At 38.2% G+C, this 22,362-nt stretch overlaps 1 protein-coding gene across 22 annotated transcripts in view; it reads right to left on the reverse strand.

Moving 5' to 3' along the window:
* Positions 1–672: 672 nt before the first annotated feature.
* LOC105937280 (adhesion G protein-coupled receptor L3) overlaps positions 673–22,362 on the reverse strand; it is a 333,177-nt gene continuing 311,487 nt past the window's right edge. For 10 of the 22 annotated variants that reach the window (XM_036146482.1, XM_036146481.1, XM_036146486.1 and 7 more), the window contains 4 exons: positions 19,036–19,132; positions 8,799–8,924; positions 5,257–5,274; positions 673–2,859 (listed from right to left, as the gene is read on the reverse strand). In XM_036146482.1, the coding sequence (XP_036002375.1) occupies positions 1,913–2,859; positions 5,257–5,274; positions 8,799–8,924; positions 19,036–19,132 (1,188 nt within the window). In that variant the 3' untranslated portion in view covers positions 673–1,912. Of the gene's footprint in view, positions 2,860–5,222; positions 5,275–8,798; positions 8,925–19,035; positions 19,133–22,362 lie in introns of all 22 variants that reach the window. The other 12 variants (XM_036146491.1, XM_036146500.1, XM_036146498.1 and 9 more) reach the window with 5 other exon arrangements.

Genomic DNA, 22,362 nt, shown 5'->3' on the forward strand with positions numbered 1-22,362 from the left:
TTTTGTTTTTTAACTTTTTTGGAATAATTTTAATACACTTTTAAAGGTGTAATATGCCGGTTAGTTATCAATAAAAAAAAAAAAAAAAAAAAAAAAAAAAAAAAAAAAAACAGAGCATGCTTACCTCTATTAGCACTGCATAGCCAATATGCTTCTGTTGACTGTGATGGATCCTGCTCAGATTCAGGATAAAAAAAATAAAATAAAGTATCTGTAAAGAATACAATGGTTACACCAGCAAAGGTATTGGAATATCTTCAACAGATTATGAAATCACAGCATCTCCATTGTGCAGCACAACAGAGCATACAGAGCACATCCAGCATGGCTCTGAATTTAGTAGCTAATGTGGGATACTATGAAACTGGAAGAAGAAAAAGTATAAATTAATGGTTAAGTTATTTCAATGTCTTTTATCCCTATCCATAAAAAAATCAATACCCACACAGAACAGGAGGTTCAATATGTGATAAACCTTATGTTATTTATTTAGTTGCAATAAAATGCCTTAAAATATTAGCTGTTATAAGCTTAAAGTTAAAAATAAGAAGTTTTTGCCTCATAAAAATATACTTTTCCCATTAAATCTGTTACCATCTTTTGTTTTATTACCTCTTATTTATCAAATTAATGTAATTTATTCTTCTCGAAAGAAAAAAAAAACACTTCCAGTTTTTTTCTCACTCCAAAAGCTCTTTCTTTAATAAGTAAAACAACAAACTTTCTTTATTTGTACAAGTGCCTGGTGCACATCAAGGCTCTGTTCATCCCGTCCTCTCCAAGTAGCACGAGAGTCTTCCGAGTGTCGATACAAATGCAGAATGCACTATAAACTTTTCTGAGGGATTTCTGCAATCCCTTCTCCTTGAAGTTTTGCTATCTACACAGTGAAAGAAAAACAAAAGTGGGAAACAAGAACTCAAAAAAGGATTAAAAACTGACCCGGAAACAAAAACGAGCACGTGTCACATCGATGCCTGAACGACCAGAGTGTAATTTCTTTATGATTTTTCTGCTCCTACTGAGATTTCCTGGAAAGTGATACAACAGAAAACCGGGGCGGTACAGAGCAAAATTCAGAAAGCCCAGAACAACAGAACAAAACTGCTTCTAATCACTAAATTTACAGAGAAAAGGTCTGCCCAGAACAAAATACAACAAAACAAAACAAGTTGAAAAAAAGCATATTATGTGCAATGCTAGTTATCTGTACAGACACATAGAAATATGTCATAATTCTCTCAGTTTTTTTCTCCCTCTTAACAAACGTTCAAATAAAATAAATGAAATAAGAACAGTTATGCTTGAAAGCATACAATCTATAATTCCTTTATGGCAAATGTCCAAAGTGTGAGTATATTTTTTTGATAGTTTTTTATTTTTTATTTTTATATTTTTCTTATTTTGGAGGAACACTTCAGCAAACAAAATGTGCTGCAACTCACCAAAGAGGAAGAAAATACTTCAAAAAGTCAATATAGATACAGAAGTATATTAAAATAGTCCTTTTTTAATTCCCCATTTATTCTGTTGAAGTCTATGAGTTCAGACTTTTGGGACTGTCCGGTTCCTCTTGACTACATTGCTGAGGCCTACATTTTTTGTGGGTGTCTCATATTAGATGGAGACAAAACACACCAAACCAGAGATTCAAAATGGGGGAGGTGGCTGGGGACACAACATCAACTTCCTGGAATATCTAACCAAATAAAGCCACTTCCACTCCCATTTTATAGCAATTCTTGTCCTGTTTGTGGTCAGTAACATTGAGAGTAAAGCTGTCTCAGTCTTCAGGACATTGAAAACAATGGCTACCACTGCCGACAACGGATGGACAATGGAGAGAGGGATCGTGGAAGAAAACTTTGGGAAACAAAAAGGAAACACAGGTTTGTCTGGGGGGGTTCTTGGCCTATAGGCTGGTGACCAGGTGTGAGGGCTCTGGGTGAGCCTCTTCCACAGAAAGATCCTCTCTGTTAAGGGGTGCGATGAAACCATCACTGCTTCCCCGCCCTAGCTGGTAGTAGGAGTGCAGCTGATGGAGGTGGTTACGGGAACCCAAGTTGGGCATACTCTTGTAGTAAACGTCGTCCAAGCTTGCCTCCGGACTCTTGGCATCCCCACCGTCCTTGGAGCCGTCGGTGGATTCTGTGGACACGTCGGGCAGGCCAGGCAACATTGGCATGCTGTTGTAGAGGGAGTCTCTCTGGTGGCTGTGGCTGGGCAACGAGCCCTCGTCCTCAGTATGCTCGTTGAGCAAGGGGAAGAAGCTTTCACTGTTCTCCTGGGGGATCCTCCTTCGAGAAGATGAGGAGTTAGAGGCAGAGGTGAAGGGATGGTGGGTAAGTGGAAGGGGTGGCGGCATGGACTGTTGGAGCTGATTGTGAAGGTTGTTCACTGCCTGAAGGGTTGGCAGTGGCCTTTGTGGCAACAATGGGGCATTGGACTCCTCACGTATCAACTCCAGACCTAGGCCTTCATCATGGTGGGTACCAAAGGTAGAGTGATCGTCGAGGTTCAGCGCAACGTTCATGCCTATCCCCACTCCTAAGCTCATGCCATAGCCGCTGTCTTTGCCACCGTTGCTAACGTTATTGACCAGCTTGTTCATGAGGTTCCGGTTCTGCTCGTTTGAACGCTCGTGGGAATTGTTGAGGTAAGAGGGGATATAGTTGGAAGTGAGCTCTTTCAGGATCTTCTTTTCCAGGGTGGTCTCCTTGTGGTTGTAGCCCCGATCGATGATCTGGACACAGTCACTCATGTACTCGGCGCTGGCGATGCTATAACTGTTTCCATGATTACCATTCAGTGGTAGAGTATCCATGACACTTGTATCCCGGGCATTGTTCAGGATTCCCTCTGAAATGAGAAACATGGGGGTGGTGGGGTAGTGGTAAGGGATGGAGATTGTTGGTAAATGTGAATGGTAAAATCTGGTGAGTACAGCTGCCAAAGATATGTGTTGGCTATTATTGCAAAGCCAAATAGCACACAACAAACAATTTAGTCTCTGTATGAAAGAAATGAAGCCTTCAGAGAATCTTTGAAAAGTAAATAGCTCCCACAGACTTATGATTCATAAGAAAATACATTTAGGGCCTTTGAATATCACAGGTGCATCTCAAATAAATCAGCATATCCTTGTAAAGTTAATTTTTTTCAATCATTTAATTCAAGTCATTCTTGTGTTTTTCATCTTCCCCTCGACAATACCCCATAGATTCTCTATGTGGTTTAAGTCAGGCAAGTCGGCTGGCCAATCAGGAACAGTAATATTATGGTCATTAAATGGCTGCTGAATGAGTAACCTTTTCTACCATACCTTTTTTTTTTCTTCACTCAACTTTCCATTAAAGAGGTATATCAGGCAAAATCCACTTTTTTGGCCTTTAAATAGATTTTGTTCTGTAATTTGAATCTCTAGAAATGCAAACAATTTGAATTCAGTCAATTCAGATGCTGCATATATATCTTTATATAGTTTTTGGGTCATATTTTCCGAACGGTTCAGTTTTCACTGTTTTCTATTACATTTATTTTGAACAATAACATCATAGTACTTGCTGCGGAACCGCTAAACAGGGTCAGGGACTTCTGGCTAACCAGTTTTGCAAATCCTCAATTTTTTTTTTTTTCACCGTGATATTGTAGGCCAAGCTCAAGGAGGCCAAAGTCATAAGTGGATAAGGGAAATGTTCGGTTGTTGGATGTACTGCATCGACACAAACAACTCGTTACATCGTTCCCCAGCATACTACAGAAATGGCTGATCAGGTTGGAGTGGAAGGCTCTAAGGGATGGTGTTAAACACTGAGACAAGTTTACCCTCTATGGGACTAGAAAGGGAAATATTTATTTTTTCATTTGTACCAAAATTGAATGACTTAAATGTGAAAATGAGGGCCTTAAAAAGCGGGATATGTCCCCTTTAATATTCTCGGATACAGCACTTTGTAAAAAGAGCTTCTTTAATGATAACCTTGTGTATCAAGGACTGCTTGCTGGATGAGAGTCGAGACAGCGGTCTTCCCAGAATTTGTGCAGACCCTAACATGCTCACAACATTTGTGTCTTAAAAAAACGTTCTTATGACATGTTCTTATCTTCTAAGCAACGGAATTTAGGCTTTCATTAAATTTAGGTCAAATATGATCAAGTTTCTCGTACCTAACCTTGAACACCATCAGCCAATTAATTGATAATTGAATTGAAATAACTGAAATAATTAACTTTTTAATGATTCTCCAATTTACTGAAATGCACCTGTAACATACACTTACCTTGTTAAAAATTTCAAAATGAATTTAATTCATTTTTGAACACGTGTTGTGTGGCAAGATTAGAACACTGCTGTTTGACACAAAACAATATAAACATCCACCACGGCACAACAACTCAAAGCTTTCAGCAGGCAGACATTAAAACACACTAAATCATGCAATTCCCTCATCTCAGTGTTGGAACTTTCAACCTGGTAAGAAAAAAAATGTTTTTTGAGGGTAATAAATATGTTTTTTGTGATTAGATTCATGCAAAGTTGGACATGGCACCACTTCAGCATCGCCTTTTCACGGTTTATTTATGTCTTATCCATCTGCACTTAACCAGCCATCTCCTAAAAAATGAATCGGTTTCATTAAATCAGAATCCCACCACCCTGACAGGAAGGAGACAGTCTGTTCTCTCTGTTGCACTAACATGTAGCTTTCATATTTCATCACGTTAACCACGCTGTTGACATCAAAGCGAGAGAGAAAAAAAACTGACGATAATTCAGACTACCTCCGACAAGGCCATCCAGCTTGTTAAAAGTGTCAAGCTCTCAGTCTGACCTCTTAAAAATTTGACAAGAAACATTTCTCTGGCCTTCTTGAAGTGTAACAACTTGATCAAAGTGAATTCAAGAGTAATTTAAAAGAAAAAAAATGTGAATTAATATAGCGGACCACGAACACGTGCATGTTGCTCTAAGAAGGTTACAGATCAATTTGTGCTGGTGTGCTTTATAGATATCTGAACTCTTCCATACGTATACTGTAGTTGGATTACTTCTCTAGTTATCAAATGCAATAAAAAGTATATGAATCTGGGTTGCATTTGTAAACGTTTTGTGTTCTATCACTTTCATAAACGGACCCAATTCTTTACAAACTGAATTACATTGTTTTCCCTACCCCTGTGTCAGCATTGAGTGAAAAGAAAGTAAAGCCAAAGTCAATTACATTTGATAAGCAATGTTTAGTTTGACTCCCATACTTGTCTCTCTGTAGGGCTCTTTTGGGGACAGCATGAGGAAAAGGAAAGAAGAAAAAAAAAAACAATGAGCACAACAATGACAAGTAAAAAGAGAAAACTGCACATACTGAACACTGATGGTGCTCCAGACAATTACGGGAGCCGTTTAGTTTCACCATGTAAATTGTGTGCGCTTGCAGAAAAAGGACAATAAAGATAGAAAAAAAAATCTCTTGACAGATACATTAAAGATGTGTTACTGTAACACGTTGCAGAATCGTTGGGGGTAAAACATAGGCAAAGGTCCTTGAGCGTCAAATGCGCCAATAAATCTTTTGATGCATTAGCATTTTCATTCCTCCAGATATTTCTTATCCATCTGTGGCGATGTAAGTGAGTTATAGCCCTCCATCACGAGCTCCAATGCAAAGCACTTGTATCGCATACATAAATTATCCACTTATCAAAGCTCTCTGTGAGGTTTTATCTCAGCTTTACATGGGTTTCGCTCTACTTTTAAGGACTTTTACAGACTCACAAAGTTACAGCAATCTCATATTGACTGTAGAGAGCAGAAATAAAATAATAACGGCTCAGCAGAGAGACGAATGGGGGCTAAAAATTGCACTCCAATATGTAGTTGGAGCCAGAAACTGGTAAAAGAAAACAACTTTTTTTTAACACAGTTGTGTCCTGTTATTTGTCCTGGTGTAAAAGTTGTAAAAAACCCTTTAAAAGAAAACATAAAGCATTAAGTTTTAGTCATATGTACTGAAATGTTGAAGTCCATAATTTGAATATTTAGTGAGTAATAATAAAAAGTCTTTACCAGCAGGTTTAATCAGAATTTACATACACTCATCATCTTATACAAATGTGTAACGCTTTTCTATTTGAATCGCTCTTTTCCCCAGGAGGGATAAACTCACCAGAAACAACGTCAAGGATGTCGAAGAACCAGATGCACACGCTTGGGTTTGTTCTAATCTACATATTGTCAATATTACAAGTACATTTGAATAAATATTCTCTGGCAATTTTTATCGTAGCCAAATCATTTTTGTTAGCGTCAGCATGCTTCTGGCATAACTCTGTTTAGATTTTTAATCTCTCTTGTCATCAGGAGTGGTACAGTGCATTTAAATTGCTCGGCTTCCTGGCACTAACCCTACTTTTAAGACCACAAACTTTCCATAAGGTTGAAGTTCGGGTCATTCTGGAGACCAATGTTATTCCAAAGTCAGCTTAAGTGTAATTTGGATCACCACAACCCAGGAAGCATCAACGTTGATGCACATTTAAACTAGAAGTTGTTGGAATACCAGTTTCTATGGCCATAGTGAAGCCAGATTTTCACTGACATAAAGGCTGACCAAAAAAGAAGCCCCTGCTACAAAATCTGCACCACCAGCTGTCCACACTGACAAGCAAAATGCCCTGACAAAGATCAGGCTTTCAAACCCGAGAACACCGTACAAAGCATGATGGTGTCAAGATCCTGCTGAGGTCCTGTGTCACTACCAGTGATGATTGTAAATTGCACAAGATGGATATAATAACAAAGTCGTAGGATGACTTGCAGCTTGATCCACTTCTCTTGAAACCAGCCACTCGATTGTCGAAGCCTGGGCACAACTAGGTGCTTCAACAACTGTCTTGAATACACAAATAAAAACTGGTTTTTGAAATTGAGAATGTGGGCTCACGCTAGTGTCTTGTTATGACTCTCCAAAAGCCTCAACCTTATTGAAAATGTATAAAACTATACTTAATGGTCACAGTTGCAACTTTTTCATCGAAATGCTGATATATCAAAAATATATCCACAGAACTTCTAGAGTGGTGCAGTATAAAAGTATTACTTTTAGTGAAAAATCAATAAATAGTATAAATTACTGTTTTATAAATTTTGACAGGTCCAAAATATATACATTTTTCCTTTCTGGTTACAATGCCACTGTCAAAATGAAAGGATTCTGCACTAGCAGGTGAAAGTCAAGTGGGACGGGTTCAGGTGTTGCCAGATAGTAGTAGCTCAGTGATAGCACTGAGAAATTACTTATTTTCAGCGTTTACTCAGATTCAAGTGGACCAAAAAAGAAGCAAAATAAGGGTGAACATCGGTCAAGCTTTTGAGTGTTGGGGCCAATTTGAGGAAGCCACAGTGAGGTTGTCACTTTCGTTCCGGACAGGTAAGCTAAATGTTTGCAAATGCTAACCAAAGGACCTGGCAACCGGCTGGCAAACAGTACAACTGAAGGTTGGAACGAGAGTCGGCCACCTACTGTCCGGGAGGAGTTAATATTCAGTTAATTGCAAAATTACATATACAGCTGGTAGTATAATTTCTCAGTTTTTATTTACATTTTAATAAAAAGAGGACAAATAAAAAAATATTTAAACCCTAACGAATAACGAATGGATTTTTTGGGTTTTTTTTTTGCCATTACAGCAATGAATTGCCTATCAGCTATTTGCATCTTTGCTCTGTTATTTTAACATTTTCTGTTAGGCTGGAAAGCCTTCTATTCTATCTATCTATCTATCTATCTATCTATCTATCTATCTATCTATCTATCTATCTATCTATCTATCTATCTATCTATCTATCTATCTATATATGTGTATATATATATATATATATATATATATATATATATATATATATATATACAAAGCCAATAATGTTTTTCTTAAATGAACATTGTCTAATTATCTTTTCTGAGATGAGTGTCATCTTGGCTGAATGAAGATACGTTTACATTTTTCCAGGGTCATAAATAGTGTTGGGCTGCATATATGAGTCTGCAAATGTAGCTTACCCTGCATTGAGTAGAGAAAAAAAGTGAACTTGGGCAACCAAATTATGATTTTTTTTAATCATTCAACATTGAAAACAAATAACTCAAATTAATCTTTTGAAGTTCCAAATTAGTAAAATTCATGTCCATGGTGAGTGTATGCAAATCTCTGACCAAAAACACATTTTTGCTATTTCTGCTTACTTAACAAAATATGAAACACAACCATTTAGTGCTGGAAGAACACAACTCTGAAGGTAAGAACACAGAGAAAGCAGACGTCGCACACAGAGTTAACTTACAACATCGGAGCACATTTGAAATTAATGACTGGTGATGTATCTGGCTTTCTGGTGGGTTCATTTCAACACCATGTTAGAGTTTGATTTGGCCAAAACCGCCCAGAGAAGAGCATGACTTATGGAACCAAATGGGATGAGCCAACCAGATGCCAAGATACATCGCCAATAAAACCCCACACACAGCAGACCAAATCTGTAGGGTTTTTGTGATTAGGCTCTTGAAAAGATAAAACAATACAATTTAGAGCAGTGTTTTTTTTTTTTATCAAAATCAATCCAAATATCAAGATTGTAAAAAGCATTTTTTGTACTCTCCTGAAACACTCAACCCATCAAATGTTACCTTTCGTAATTATTTTTAGGGCAAAGATAACAATGTACCACCAGAAAACATGTGAATATTTAAAAAAAAAACACTGCTCTAGCCACAATGGTAAGTAATGAAAAGAAGCTAGCACACCTTGAGTGTTGTACATGCCCAGGGGGTTGTTATAAACGGCAGACTCCCCAAGCAATGTATTATAGGGATTGTTAGTGCCATGAGGACGTAGGAGTGCATTAGGTATAAGATGGTTAGCCATAGCCCCTGGAGCAGCCAGAAAGAGACAGGGCGAGATAGAGAGAAAACAGAGAAAGATAGACAAGTTGAGATATAAATACATATATACAGTAATGAGCACATACATATCAGGTGAGCGGATGCAACTGAGCAATGGTATCCATTAACATCCAAATGATCACATGATCATTAATTTTGGAAGGTGGTGGTGGTGGGGAGGGGGGTCTGCTCTAGGACAGCGGCAGAGCTTAACCGACGTGGCTGATGGGGTCGATGAAAAGTGTGCTAATTGTAGCCTTAATGACACAACCCGTTCTGTTTTTTTTTTTTTTTTTTGTGCTATACATTCTGGCAGCATACACGTGTTGACGGACATAAACTAAAATGACATAAACAGACCTATATGGGAAACTGAAAACAGATAATGATGTTTACTAATAAAGAAGGACAGCCGGGTAACGATGTAAGAATTTAACCAACACAAGTCCTTTTGAGCAAATTTATCACGCTTATTAATCAGTGTTGCTAAATTGTACTAAAAAACATGCTAAAAGTATGAGAAAGAGTGGTTAGGGTTAAATCTGGTTACCTCCATCATAAGGGTTATTATTATTATTATTATTATTGGTGGTGTTGGTAGTAGTAGTAGTAGTAGTTGTTGTTGTTGTGTTATATAGTTTATCACCGTATTACTTAGTGGCATAATCTATGTAAATTAAGTTTAAACTAAGAAATACGTATACATTTTAGATAAATAATACTGTAACTAGATGTTCATGCTTACAAATAAGACCCTGTATCTCACCTGTAAAAACTAAAAAAAAAAAAAAAAAAAAAAAAAAAATATATATATATATATATATATATATATATATATATATATATATATATATATATGATAACACAAAAGAAATCATAATAATGGAAGTGCTTTTATTTTTCATATTTAAGTTTTTCAGGACAGTGATATTAATCCCAGGTAACAATACATAGACCTAATTATTATTATATATATTTTTTTTATCATCATGGTTTTTCTTACAAGCAGTCCAAAAACTGCTTAATCTGAAATGTGTGACCACCTACTTTCGTCTCTCCTTATTGTCACTGCTAATATACCTGGCATTAAGAATATTCTATGTATTTTCAGGGGAGCAATCACAAATTAAATCTGGAAGGTATTGAGCCACTGGTATGGTGTGCAGTTTACCATCTGCATCCATCATTCGCTGTTGGGTTATTACAGGTGCAGAGGTCACTGTAAGCCATATTAATTACCTTTAAACTATAGCATTTCAAGTTATTCAAATGGCACTGAAAGCTGATTGTCAAGGTTGTCTTAGTTCTTCTGCTATGTTGAGTCAGAGGAGAAAATAAAACAGCTCATCCAACTGCTTCAGGCATAAAGTCATGTATTATTATTTTGGCAGTCTGACCAAATATAAGCAGACCGCCGGCTACCGTAACAGTAATCCAAGTCATCCGCCAAGATGAAAACAAGTTAAACAAACAATCAGGACACTCTGAAGACTGGACCCATTTAACTAAAAGTCAGCTTGCTTAGCATTAGCAGCAAGTCATCTATAGTAACTGCTAGAGGCAGAGGGTTCGCTTTGCTGCTTTTAGTGAGGAGAAAAACATCTTGTACTTATGTAGTTATAAAGTCCAAAGTACATCTATTTTTGACATTTGGTGATTCCGGTGGCTGAAATATCGCCGCTTTACTTTCTCTGCCTTCTCTGCCTACGATTGCGATGACACATCTGAGATGATGCATTCGACGATCAGCATAACAGATTTGTTTTTTTTAACAGCCCAGTAGCTGAATATAGTTTTAAAGGCAAACACTTGTTAAAGCAGTAATACTAACCATCAGAAACATTATCAAGGTAAAGACTGAGACTGCTATTCTCAGAGCTCTTCAGAAGAGACGCTGGTATACATCCCTCACACTATTTTTTTGCACCTGTAATGTAGCATAGAGGTCAATTTCTAACAGCCACTATTGAAAACTGGAATAACAAGACGGCACAACACGTCTAAGATAAGTCAAATGAATGGAAATTTACTTAAAGAAGCATAGTGTATGTTCCAGGATGTTTTGTAGATGTCTGCCTCCTCTGACATCGAGTTAAGAGAGTTTTCAATATTAAAGTCCGGCCATGTTCTCTCACTCATGCACGACTACGACAGAGACTTAAAATAGCCAGTTGAACAAGAGCGCGCAGCGTGTCACACCCACGTGCACGGCCGCAGGATTCGGCCCGAATCACTATCAAAAATCAGACTAATCCAGCAACTGCAGTAGATAAAGGATAACTCATTTTATATGTCAGACAGCTGTAAGGGCACATATAAATAAATAATATTTAACTCCAAAAGTTGCACTATGCACCTTTAAAGTCCTAACTGATGCTACAGAAAAACGGCCGTTTGCCTGAACCTGTGTATATTTTCAGGCATAGCATCTATTAAAACAACTACAATTGCAAAAAAACATAAAAATAATTTGCAAAATAAAAAAAATGGATGAACCCTAGCTCAACTTTGCACCACACATGAAGAAGAGGATTGTAAGGTTGGTCAAATAAATCCCCTAAGCTCACTGTGAAAGAATGCCTGGAAAGAGTGGTCCTCTTGGTTTCTCCATAACTGCTCTATGCCTTTAGGTTTTTGGACACTTCTTTGCCGGGGTTGCTAAAGTAGTTATGAAACAAATTACGAAACAACAGGCCTTTTGTGGTTTCGAAATTTACATGGATCCCTCCTCAAATGTATGGTTAAAAAAAAAAAAAAAAGTCTCACAAAACTCTTGTCCACTACAAAGAAACCTCTCCAGTGACAGTATCAGACGCACCACTGTCATTATTACCTCTGGCTCTGTCATTCTCCTGAGCTGAAGTGGCGTATCATGTCCTTTTTTTTTTTCCCCCTCTGCAGAGTAAAGATCAACATTTGCTCATTCTCTTTGCAACCGCTGCTGAAAAACCCTTTGAATCCAGAGCTGTCCTCTCTTTAGTCAAGCTGGTCATTACTTTGCTTCAGCCTCGCCTCCTTTCGCACAAGTATATCGCCCGCCTCATTCTCTATTTAAGCAACACTGCTTGTCTTCAGATTCCCGCCGCCCGAGTTGCTCATCAGTTTCCCGCGCACACACCGCCGCACCACAGCAGCCTTCGCTATCTGAGCCCGGCTGATTAGCTGCAGGATCTGAAGGCCCCGGGTTTAAACAGAAATGAAGCATGCTTGTTTTTTTCCTCTCTTTTTTTTTTTTTTTTCTTTGCAGATGATAAAAAATAATTCACTTTAAAAGCGTAAAGGCATTATGCAGAATACCGAGTGTGGTAAAAAATATTTGCAGGCTGCATTCATTTCCTGTTTACAAGATTTCCTTCCTGCTCCTGTCAACACGATACGACGGTATTATTGTGAAAGAAGCCAAACGCGGGACTTGTGAGGGTGATGCATGCGTGTGCTTCTGCAGGAGCGGGTAAACATCCTTTATCTGAGGTGCAAGTACGCAGCAATTAGATCCCCCAAGCCCAGAGTTCTGTTGTGTTCTATGCTCTGAATCTGTCACACAGTGCAGAGAAAGGTTTTATTTTACAGTTTTAATCCCACAGTCATTTACAGAGCCTTGCAGTAAGATTCAAACCCTCAATGAACCTTTTCATCTTTTTTCCCACATTACTACCTTAATTTTATATGTATTTTATCAGGATTTTGAATGAAAGACCAATATTAAATACTCCATAATTGTCAAGAGGAACTAAAATCACATAGGCTTGTACATGTTTACTTTATAACGGAAAATCTGAAAAAAATTTAGCCTGCCTGAGTCAATGCTGAAAAAAACAACAACACCTATAGCCGGAATTACACCAGCAAGACATTTAATGTTTCTACCAGCTCTGCATACCTAGAGGTCTTATGAAAAACAATTTTCAAGTCTTGCCTCAGATTTTAGGTTGGATTGAGATCAGGACTTTGACTGGGCCGTTCTAACATCAAGGTTTTCTTCCAGGATTGCCTTGCATTGAGCCCCTCCTCTGACCAGCTTTCTGATCCTAACATCATTGTTTTGTCGCATTTGTCGCATATAATTTGCATGCAGGCCAAACGGTTCTACTTTGGTCTTTTCAGCGCAGAGAATCTTCGTCCACACATTGTGTCCCCTACGTGGATTGGGGGAAACTGAAAACAGGACTTATGTTGTTCTTTAACAATAGCTTTCTTGCCGTTCCTCTTCCAGATTTGTGGGGCGCACGGCTAATAGTTGGCCTTTCTCCACCTGAGCTGTGGATCTCTGCAGCTCCTCCACAGTTACCATGAGCCTTTATGAAGACTCTTCTATTTGTGCACAATGCGTGACCTGTCATTTCAGGCTTGACGGCCATGTCTTGTTAGGTTCGCAGTTGTGTCAACAGACACTCTCTGTAAGTGTGCCAAGCATGGGACATTTTTTGCTATTTATTTACAGTGATATAAGAACAAACTGTTTTTGTTCAATGCTAAAATAAGTGCAGACTGTTAATTGGAATATGGCACATGCAACTTTGTTTGGTCGTTTTGGTTTTGGACTGATTTGGGTTATTATTGTCACTGTGTTTTGTAAATGATTGATTCTTTGTTTTGGGATTCATATTTATTTTTTGTTTTCTGATGATTCCTATATTAGTGTTACTGTTTAGTTGGTTCAGTAAGAACCTAATATGTCCTGTTTAGAACCCCCGCACCCCTCAGTGATCATTTGTTAATCAGTCATTTTCCTTCAGCTCCTTCAGGTTCTCGCCCAGCATCCCCCTGCATCATCCCCCCTGATTGTTATGTCATGACCATCACCTCCACAGCAGTTAAATATGCAACACAATATTCCTTTATGTTCAGAACAGGTCTGAAATTAGTTTAGCATCACAGCACTACTGTATACAGACATATACACAGACAAAAAATGTGACTACTCCCCCTTTCTCCTCTTCAGTTTCTCCATTATCCATAACTGTCTCTCTGTCATACCAGTTCCCAGCCCTCCATGCCTGGTTACCTGTGTTTTATTTATTTCTGGCTGCTTATGTCATTCTAAGTGATTTAGGACTTTTATGAAATATCTATCCTCTTAAAAATGAGACAGCAACCCTCCTATCTGCATTTGGGTTTATCTTTGCCTCACATTATGACAGCAATCCGTGTAAATTTATATTGCAAATAGGCTAAATTAGTGATAACTCATGACTTCAAATGCATTAGATGTTATTTGGGGGTGTCAGGGGTTAAGGGACCAAATACTAACAGAAACAAATATTTTAGACTTCTATTTGTAGACATAAAAACAATAACCATATATCTTTTTTTTACTTCCACTGCTCAATTGTTACTTGGTTTTGGTCTCTCACATAAAATCCAAGAGAAACACAATGGTTGCGGTTGCAACGTCACAAAATGTGGAAAATTTAAGGGGTATGAAGACTATTGCAAAACACTGGGATTTTTTGAAAAAATTTAAAAGTTCCTGTTTAATTTCATAAGATACCGTATATTTTAACAAATGTTAAAGCTATAATGCATCTCATTGAATCTCCTCTTTCAGCATTATTGAGATTTATTTTGCTTTATTTCTGTATTAATTAGACACGTTATTATTACTGCACAGGAAACTGAACGCTGTTTTGATTAGGGAAGAAGTAAGGAAACAAGTATTTTGTTGTTGCTAGTGATGCTTGTCCTAATTACGGTGCGTCTCAAAAACAACCAGCCTCCCCTTTTGAATTCGCACAATGATCAATCCCCAGCTTATTGTGTCTGCGCTGAAATTAAACAGTTCCCGAAAAGAAATTGCAGTAATTGCGCAGTTAAAATCCTGAATACCAAGATAAATGGAACGCGTGACGGCATCGAGATAATTGCACGGCTCTGCTCTTGAGAAGAGCCCGGCGAGGAGCGTCAGCTGTGAGCTCATTCTCTGAGGTGGGAGGTGGTGGAGGGGTGGGGGGGGGAGAGAGAGGCGAGTTTGCCAGAGCGTCAAGACTGCAGTGGCCAAATCAGCAAGAAATATTTGCTCCTCAACACATAATTCCTTAATAAGCACACAGGAAAAAGCCACGCATGAGTGCAATTCTATTTGCATCTGCTCCTGATGGTGCCTGTGATGGCGGAACGCACTAGCCGACATGCTCTACAGCTACTTTGAGGGTTTTCTCCATCACTCATATTGTAGTAAGCAGCCATAAATAATTCCTGCCTTCGCTTTTTGTCTTTATGGAATATCTATGAAGACTTTTTTTCTTCTTTCTTTCATGCCCCCCCCCACCTCCCCTCCACTCCTGACCTTCAACCCCGACATCCAGCCTCTCTCTTCAGCCTCTACACAATTGATAAAAGTCATGTCTGCGGCGATGCTGAGCTGAGCGCCTAATTACAGAGATCATGACACTTCCTCACTGTGTCGAACATTAATCCATCATTGTAACTATGCATTAGCGTCTTTGCGAGCGGGCGCCCAGAGTGAATTTAGAGAGAGAGAGCCGCGTGTAACCGGAGCTCTTCAATCAAGAGATGTGATGAGTGCCGAGAGTGTTAGGGAGGCATGCCAGCGAGAGCGGCGTTTGCAGCTTGATGTCAGATGTAGTCTGGTGTCTGTTTTTCCACTCTGAGCTGAGAAGCCCCGAAGTGAACTTTCTGACTGTCATTGTCAAACACATTGCTCTAAAATACTTTCCATCATTTTTTTTTTTTTGACGTGATAAAAAAAAAAGCGAAGGAATCAATTTTTAGCTTGTTATCCAACACTTTTCCGAGATAATTACGAAATCGTTCCCACGTCTTCTTAAGCCTTCTGGATGCAGACGCCTCGATTTCATAGAAGGACCGCAGGGCTTATTACAGTGATCTCCAGGTGTGCCACCTGTGGTAAACATGTTTAAAAAGCCTTTAAAAATTACGTTTTACTGCAGAAGCATGAACTCCCACTAAAAACCAAAACACAACTAATTTTAGAACATTCATTCAATAAATGAAACGTTTTAAAAAAAAAGTAACATTTTTATAATTAGACGTGCCCTAAAGTAGTAGTGTGGGCTCTATCATAAGAGCGGGCATCCCCACCGATATACGTCGATTAGCCCTTGATGACGGGGACAGGGGTTCAATTCCTGACATTTGCTAAATGTCCTCCCTCATCCTCTCTGTCTGATTATTGTGAACATAGGCCACCAGCACCAGAACATATTTTAATTTTAAAAAAAGTTGCCAAAATAACTTATAGAAAGAGATATAAGCAAACAAAGCTTTTTTAATCTATATTTTCTGTTTTACACTGGTCAAAGTGTCTTCAGACATGTCACTAAAAATCCATGACTTGCTGTGGCGATGCAGGGACTTGGCAACTCTTTAAAATGGGAAACACAACAGATGGCAGATGTGTGTTGACCTCCAAATGTCTTGAAATGACTACAAGAACATAGCTACTCACCTAACATCTTAACAGTCAGAGAAATGACATTTAAACGTTAAACAACATGATCTTTAACAAAAACACAATGGATAGCCATCTAAGTTTACCTTGCCATCCAGGTACAGGGAACGGCACGGTAAGAGAGGTAAAAAAACAATTGCTACCAGTTATAGAACTGCAGCAAAGATTTGTTTTTAGGGTCACCAAGTCTACATAACATCCACTTGGGTTGTTCTACAAGTACACCAGGAAAAGAAATGCCTTTTCTGTGGAACTATCACAAAAGCAAACATGTAGAGTTTCACTAAACTTTTGGGCTTTTAGCTGAAACTCTGTGCTATTGTCAGAGGAAACCAGGATTGCGCTGACAAACACTCCCCTTGGATCTGGTGGGAAACAAAGGCTGAATTATGTGGAAAAAGCGCCTGGTGCCCACTGCCAAGTACGGTAGATGATCTTGGACGCCGAGGGCTTGTTTCTCTCTCAGAGGCCCTGAAAAACTTGTCCGATTACATGGCATCATGAACTCTTTGAGATTACTAGAAATTTTGATCAAAAAGCAGTTGGCCTTCACCAGAAAACTGACCAATTTTTGGGTGTTTCAAGAGGATAATGATCCTAAATATACAACTCCACAGCCAAATATTTCACTAAACACCAAAAAACGACCTCCCACCAAGGTCATCTCTGTCCCCAAACCTGACTCATACGGCAAATCAGAGGGGTGAGCATAAAGAGGACATCAGAAAAGACAATCCAGGACTCTGGATGGTCTAGACAGATTTGTTTTAGCGAAGGTTATTTTCTTTCCATGCCTGGACTTTCAGCCTTCTCCAAGGAATATAGTTGTCTACATTTTCTGTGTGAGATAATGCTGCTGCAATAAACAAAATATTTATTTTAGGGTTCTATGCACATTTTTGCTATAAATGCCAGTAAGTGTGGAGAGCACTGTTTATTTCCATTTGTATAAAAGGATTAAACCCTGATTTAAGTGTTTCGTTGGGAATTAAATAGCTTTCTTTTATAGGACTCAATTTTGGTTTATGTCAAGTTAAGAAAAACACTAAGGCCATGTTTATATCAACTAAAACATGAATAAGGTTTACCCAGTGGGATATTTAACCCTCAAACAGTAGTAGCACATACAGTAAGTGTGGGAACAAATCTGGCATGCATATGATAACTATTAAAGGTTTGTTTCAAATCAAAGCCGGGTTAATAATTATAGTAAGTAAAACGTGTTGGGGGGGGAAAAAAAGGTTTTAGGCCTAAATAGCTGTGTAGTTTAAAAGGTAATCACTTAAGTAGACCAGATTAAATAAATGAGCCTCAGTTTGCTAAAGCATAGAAATACTAGACTTTCATAGCAGGATCTGAAGCGAAGAGGGGGAAAAAAAATCATGTGGTCTAATGAATCTAGGGTTACCCTGTCCCAGTTTGACAGGCGCAACAAGATAAGGAGAGTTTTGGATGCAGTGAAGCATCCGTAATGTTGTCTGCCAGTACAAGCAAGTCGGAGCAGGGTTATGATCTGCGGTTACTTCAGCTCATCTCCTGGACATTCAGCAACAAATATGTCCCAAATAACAAAAAGCTATGTGAATATGCCGAATGAATAAGTCTTGTTTTCCCATCAGTGTACATCTTTCAGATGGCACGGGCATAATCAAAGACGACAATGCCACGCTTTATCAGATCACATTGTGAAAGAACGGTTCAGGGAGCAGGAGGGATCATATTGCATACAAGGATTGGACACTACAGAGTCCAGACACTAACCTCACTGACAAGCCACTGCAGCAAAAACTTTTTTTTCAATAAGATAAGAGGTTATTAGAGAACAATAAATGCAACATTGCTAGCTTAAAACAATGCCACAGACAGTTTTTAGGCATGATTATAAAGGTTTGCTTTTGCCAGGCTAAGCATGATGTGATGTCCTTTTTTCATAGTTATCAAATGAACTAAACTGGATGCTATGTATCTTTATCAAAATGTATTACTAGCAATAACCTATGGACTGCTTTATTAATAAATGCTTTATCAAATGTAATTGCAAGACAGCACCAAGTGCCTTTTAGATAGTGTAGATAAAACATAAGGTTGTTTGTTCAGTCTCAGTCTGATGTAAACAAACCCAATTGTGTTAATATTTTTTGTCATATTTAGTTTTTGTCCCTTCATTTTTATTTCTATGCTTATTCTTTATAGTATATTATTACATTTCTGTGCCAATATATAGTGTCATTTTTTGTCTTTTTCCACCCTCTCGTAAGCACTTTTTCACACTCCACAAAAACTCTGCTGAGTGATTGACTGAAATTTTTAATTAAAATTGCAGTCAAAAATTCCCTTACTTTAAAAACGTATAATTGCAACTGTAAGTGTTAGGACATTGTGAAGTGCATGCATATTTTGAAAAACATGGACATTTTCTGATGTAATTAAGGCTAAATGGTGAGAAACGACCGAGTTACCTTGATGTTAATTGACGTGTCTAGGTTTTTCCCTCACATATTAAATTATAAAATACTTTGAACCTTGTGAAAACCTTGCATCATGTTAAGAGGAAAGCATTTGTATTGTCAAAAAAAAAAAAAAAGGAAATCATAGTTTGAATATTTTCAGCAGAAATTAAAGGGTGAAGGAATCATTAATGACAGTCAGTCCCGCAGGACCAAATACCTCTGTTGAGCGACGCCGAGCTGTTGATGTCACCGGTCATAAAAGAGGACTCAGACTGTTTTCTGACGGTGTCGTTCCACATTCGACGGATGCGGCTCTGCAAAGACAAACAACATGCCAGAACACATCAGGATGTTCGCTCTTAGAGCTGTCAGTGAGGCTAAATTAAAGTCAGTGCTCATATGAGACCAGAGGCAGGGAGATGGAAGTAAATATCAGCTAAATGCCTCAGGTTTCAACCAAGTTTCTGCAACTGGATACCTGCAAAGAACAGTGGTATGTTAAAGGCCCATCTAGGGAAGTGGGATTGCAAATTAGCAAAGGGTATAAATGTTATAGTGATAAGCATTTGTTTATCCTTAATGCTTGTCCCCATGCAAATAGGAAACACGCATTCATACCCCTAAAATCTTCTCAGATGTTGTGATGTTACAGACATAAACTGCAATATATTTATTTTGGAGTTCATGTGACGGACCAACACAAAGTAGCACACAATCGGGAACTGTCTCAACTTTTAACATGTGATGTACACTTGTGCTATGCCCATCTGGGTCTGTACTTAACCCTGCCGGGGGTTAATACGATTCTTGTCAGTATCGCAGGTCAATTTTAGTAAAATTATACCCGCAAGGGGTATATTTCAACCAGCTTTGCATTGCATTCTTGCAAAATTGCTAAAGCATATTTTAAGCTCAGTCAGACTAAATGGTGAGTATCTTTGCACGTGGTAAATACTCTGTCTACTTTGAAGACTAGGCTTAAAACTTTTCTTTATGATAAAGCTTGTAGTTATAGTGGGCCATGTTCTCCAAATTTAACTTGGCAGTTATGCCGCTATAGGTTTAGGCTGCTGAAGAACATGATGACCACATTTCCTCACTCTGCTACATTCTCCTACTACTCTCCAATTAAGCATTTTTATCTAAACTTTTAGCTTTATGTTCTCTCGGTTTTTTGTTCTTTCATAATAGCTACATCTGACCTGGCATTCTGTTTAGCTGTGACAACATCCAGGGCTCTTTTAGTGTTTGTGCCTGTCGTAGACATGGCTATAGATTGAGCTTTTACTGTAACTAACCATATGTGCTCTCTTTGATCCTCTAGACTGGAAACTGTCTCAGAGTTAATCTGTTCAGGTGTTTTTTTTTCTGTCCTAGATAAAGTCACCTAAGGAGCTAGAGCTACCATTTTCGTTTTACTTTTCTTTCACATTATAATGTATCCCTGGATCATTGCTTATTGTTCTTTTCGTGTGTATGTTGTCTTGTCGAATCCCCATTTGGTTGTGGTAGACGGTGGTTTGCACTAATTCTGGTTCTGCTGGAGGTCTCTTCCTATTACAATGTGAGTTTTCATCTTCACATGCAAGCTTAATATTAGGGATTGCTGCAAAGTCAACATCACAATGCAAGCAATTGTCGACTGTCGCTACATGCTCATCTAGTCGATGACTCGATGCAATCTGCTGGATTTCCTCAAACGAAAATCCTTTTAACCAAATTGGATAATAAACAGAACTTGACTGCAATGTTTGATATACCTACGACCAACTAAAATCTATGAACCTGACTTTGAATCTGTCGGTATGATTTTATTTACTTTTATTAAATTGTAAAGTGCCTTGATACTACATTTGTTTGAGTTAGAGCTATATGCATAAATTGAATTGAATTAAAGATCATATATATAAAATGCGGCCATTTTAAATATTCCTTTATGTTGGCTTTTCACCTAAAATCCCAATGAAATGCAATCAAGTTTTTATCCTCTTTACGAATAAATAACCTCCAAATAAACACAAAATTTTGCTCTGGAATAGGTATCGGTAAAGTTAAGAATAGGGGCAAGCGCTCTGCTCAATAAGTTGCAAAGGCTTCACAAAGAGACTTGGACGGGGATTTCAGATTTGTACAAGTACAATTCAGATCATTATATAAATTAAGCTTGCTGACACGACCCCCTCATATGAGCCTGTAATCATTCACTGAATTATTTGCAGATGTTCAGTCCTGATTATAAAATAACAACCTTTCCCGTTTTATCTGTTTGTCTTCCCACTTCATTACTTGACCTTCCACCACCCCACCAACACCAGCGTCAAGCATCAACTTACAGATCCCTCCTGGGATCGCTTTCTATATAAGCGTTAAAGGGCCCTAGCTCCATAAATCTTCCTAATCAATAGAGGTCAACTGCAATCTTTTAATTAAATAAAGCTTCCTCATTCTGATGACTTAACTGGACTGGCTCTACTTGTGCTAACACAGTATTTCTATGCATTATCGATTTGCCTTGTTTTAAATTTTACTACCAGATTAGGAGAGTTTTATACGGTAATCATGACTGAACTTTTAGTTTTATTGCAGCCTTTCTGTCTAGTTTGTGTGTTTTCAGAATTGTCAAGCTAATAATGCTGGTGAAAAGAAGATAGAAAATGAAAACTAGAACCATATTTTGCACTAAAGTTCTGGTTTAAAATTATTTAAATATTGAGTCATGAGGGAACTTCATTTATCTTGATTTAAGATTTTTGCATTATATCCTGAATTAGGTTATTTTTGTGTGCCCTGTTATAGCTGCGCAAGGTCATCAAAAAGCCTATGGCGTAATTCTGACTGGATATTTTACTCCTGTGCTACAGTCCTTCAATTTTGAATTATGTTCAAGTTAAAGCCATCCCAGAGGCTTAATGATAACCTACTTTATCCCTTCCAAAATCAGGTTGTATATATGCTTGGGATACTTGCAAAGTTGAAACATCAGATTGTGGCCAAGTTTCAACTATCTGTTGACTGAAGGTTAAACTGAAGATTTTGGCGGTAGTAAACATCAGCATGATGCTTGATTGTTGGTACATATTTTGGGTTGAAAGCCTAGCCATGGCTCCTCCAAAGCTACTTCCTCTCATTGTGACCAAACAGCCCATCTGACTATAAAACATTTTCTCCACAATGTATTTGGCTTGACCATCAGAAGTGTAAAAATTTAGAGGTTGATAGTATTCTGTCTAAGTTTACACTATCTGATCCAAACTGTCAGCCTCTGATGAAAAGAAAAGAATTAGAAACTTTTAAAACAACCCTGGAACCATCTAGCCTCGAGGCTGCCATCAACTGGAAACTGCTGGAGGACCAGTGTCATCGTGTCATAGAGCGAAGCAGGGTTAACATCACCATGGACATAGTCTTTGCTCCGAAAAAAATGAAAAATAAAATTCAAGCTCAGCTGCACTGAAGGATAAATCAAATGTGCTCTACACACTTTTTTATGGCGAGAGTTATCTTAATTTTACTTTTTGGCCACTCACAATGTCAAAAAGAGTTT

Source organism: Fundulus heteroclitus, chromosome 14, assembly GCF_011125445.2.
Source record: "Fundulus heteroclitus isolate FHET01 chromosome 14, MU-UCD_Fhet_4.1, whole genome shotgun sequence".
In the NCBI taxonomy this organism is placed as follows: Eukaryota; Metazoa; Chordata; class Actinopteri; order Cyprinodontiformes; family Fundulidae; genus Fundulus; species Fundulus heteroclitus.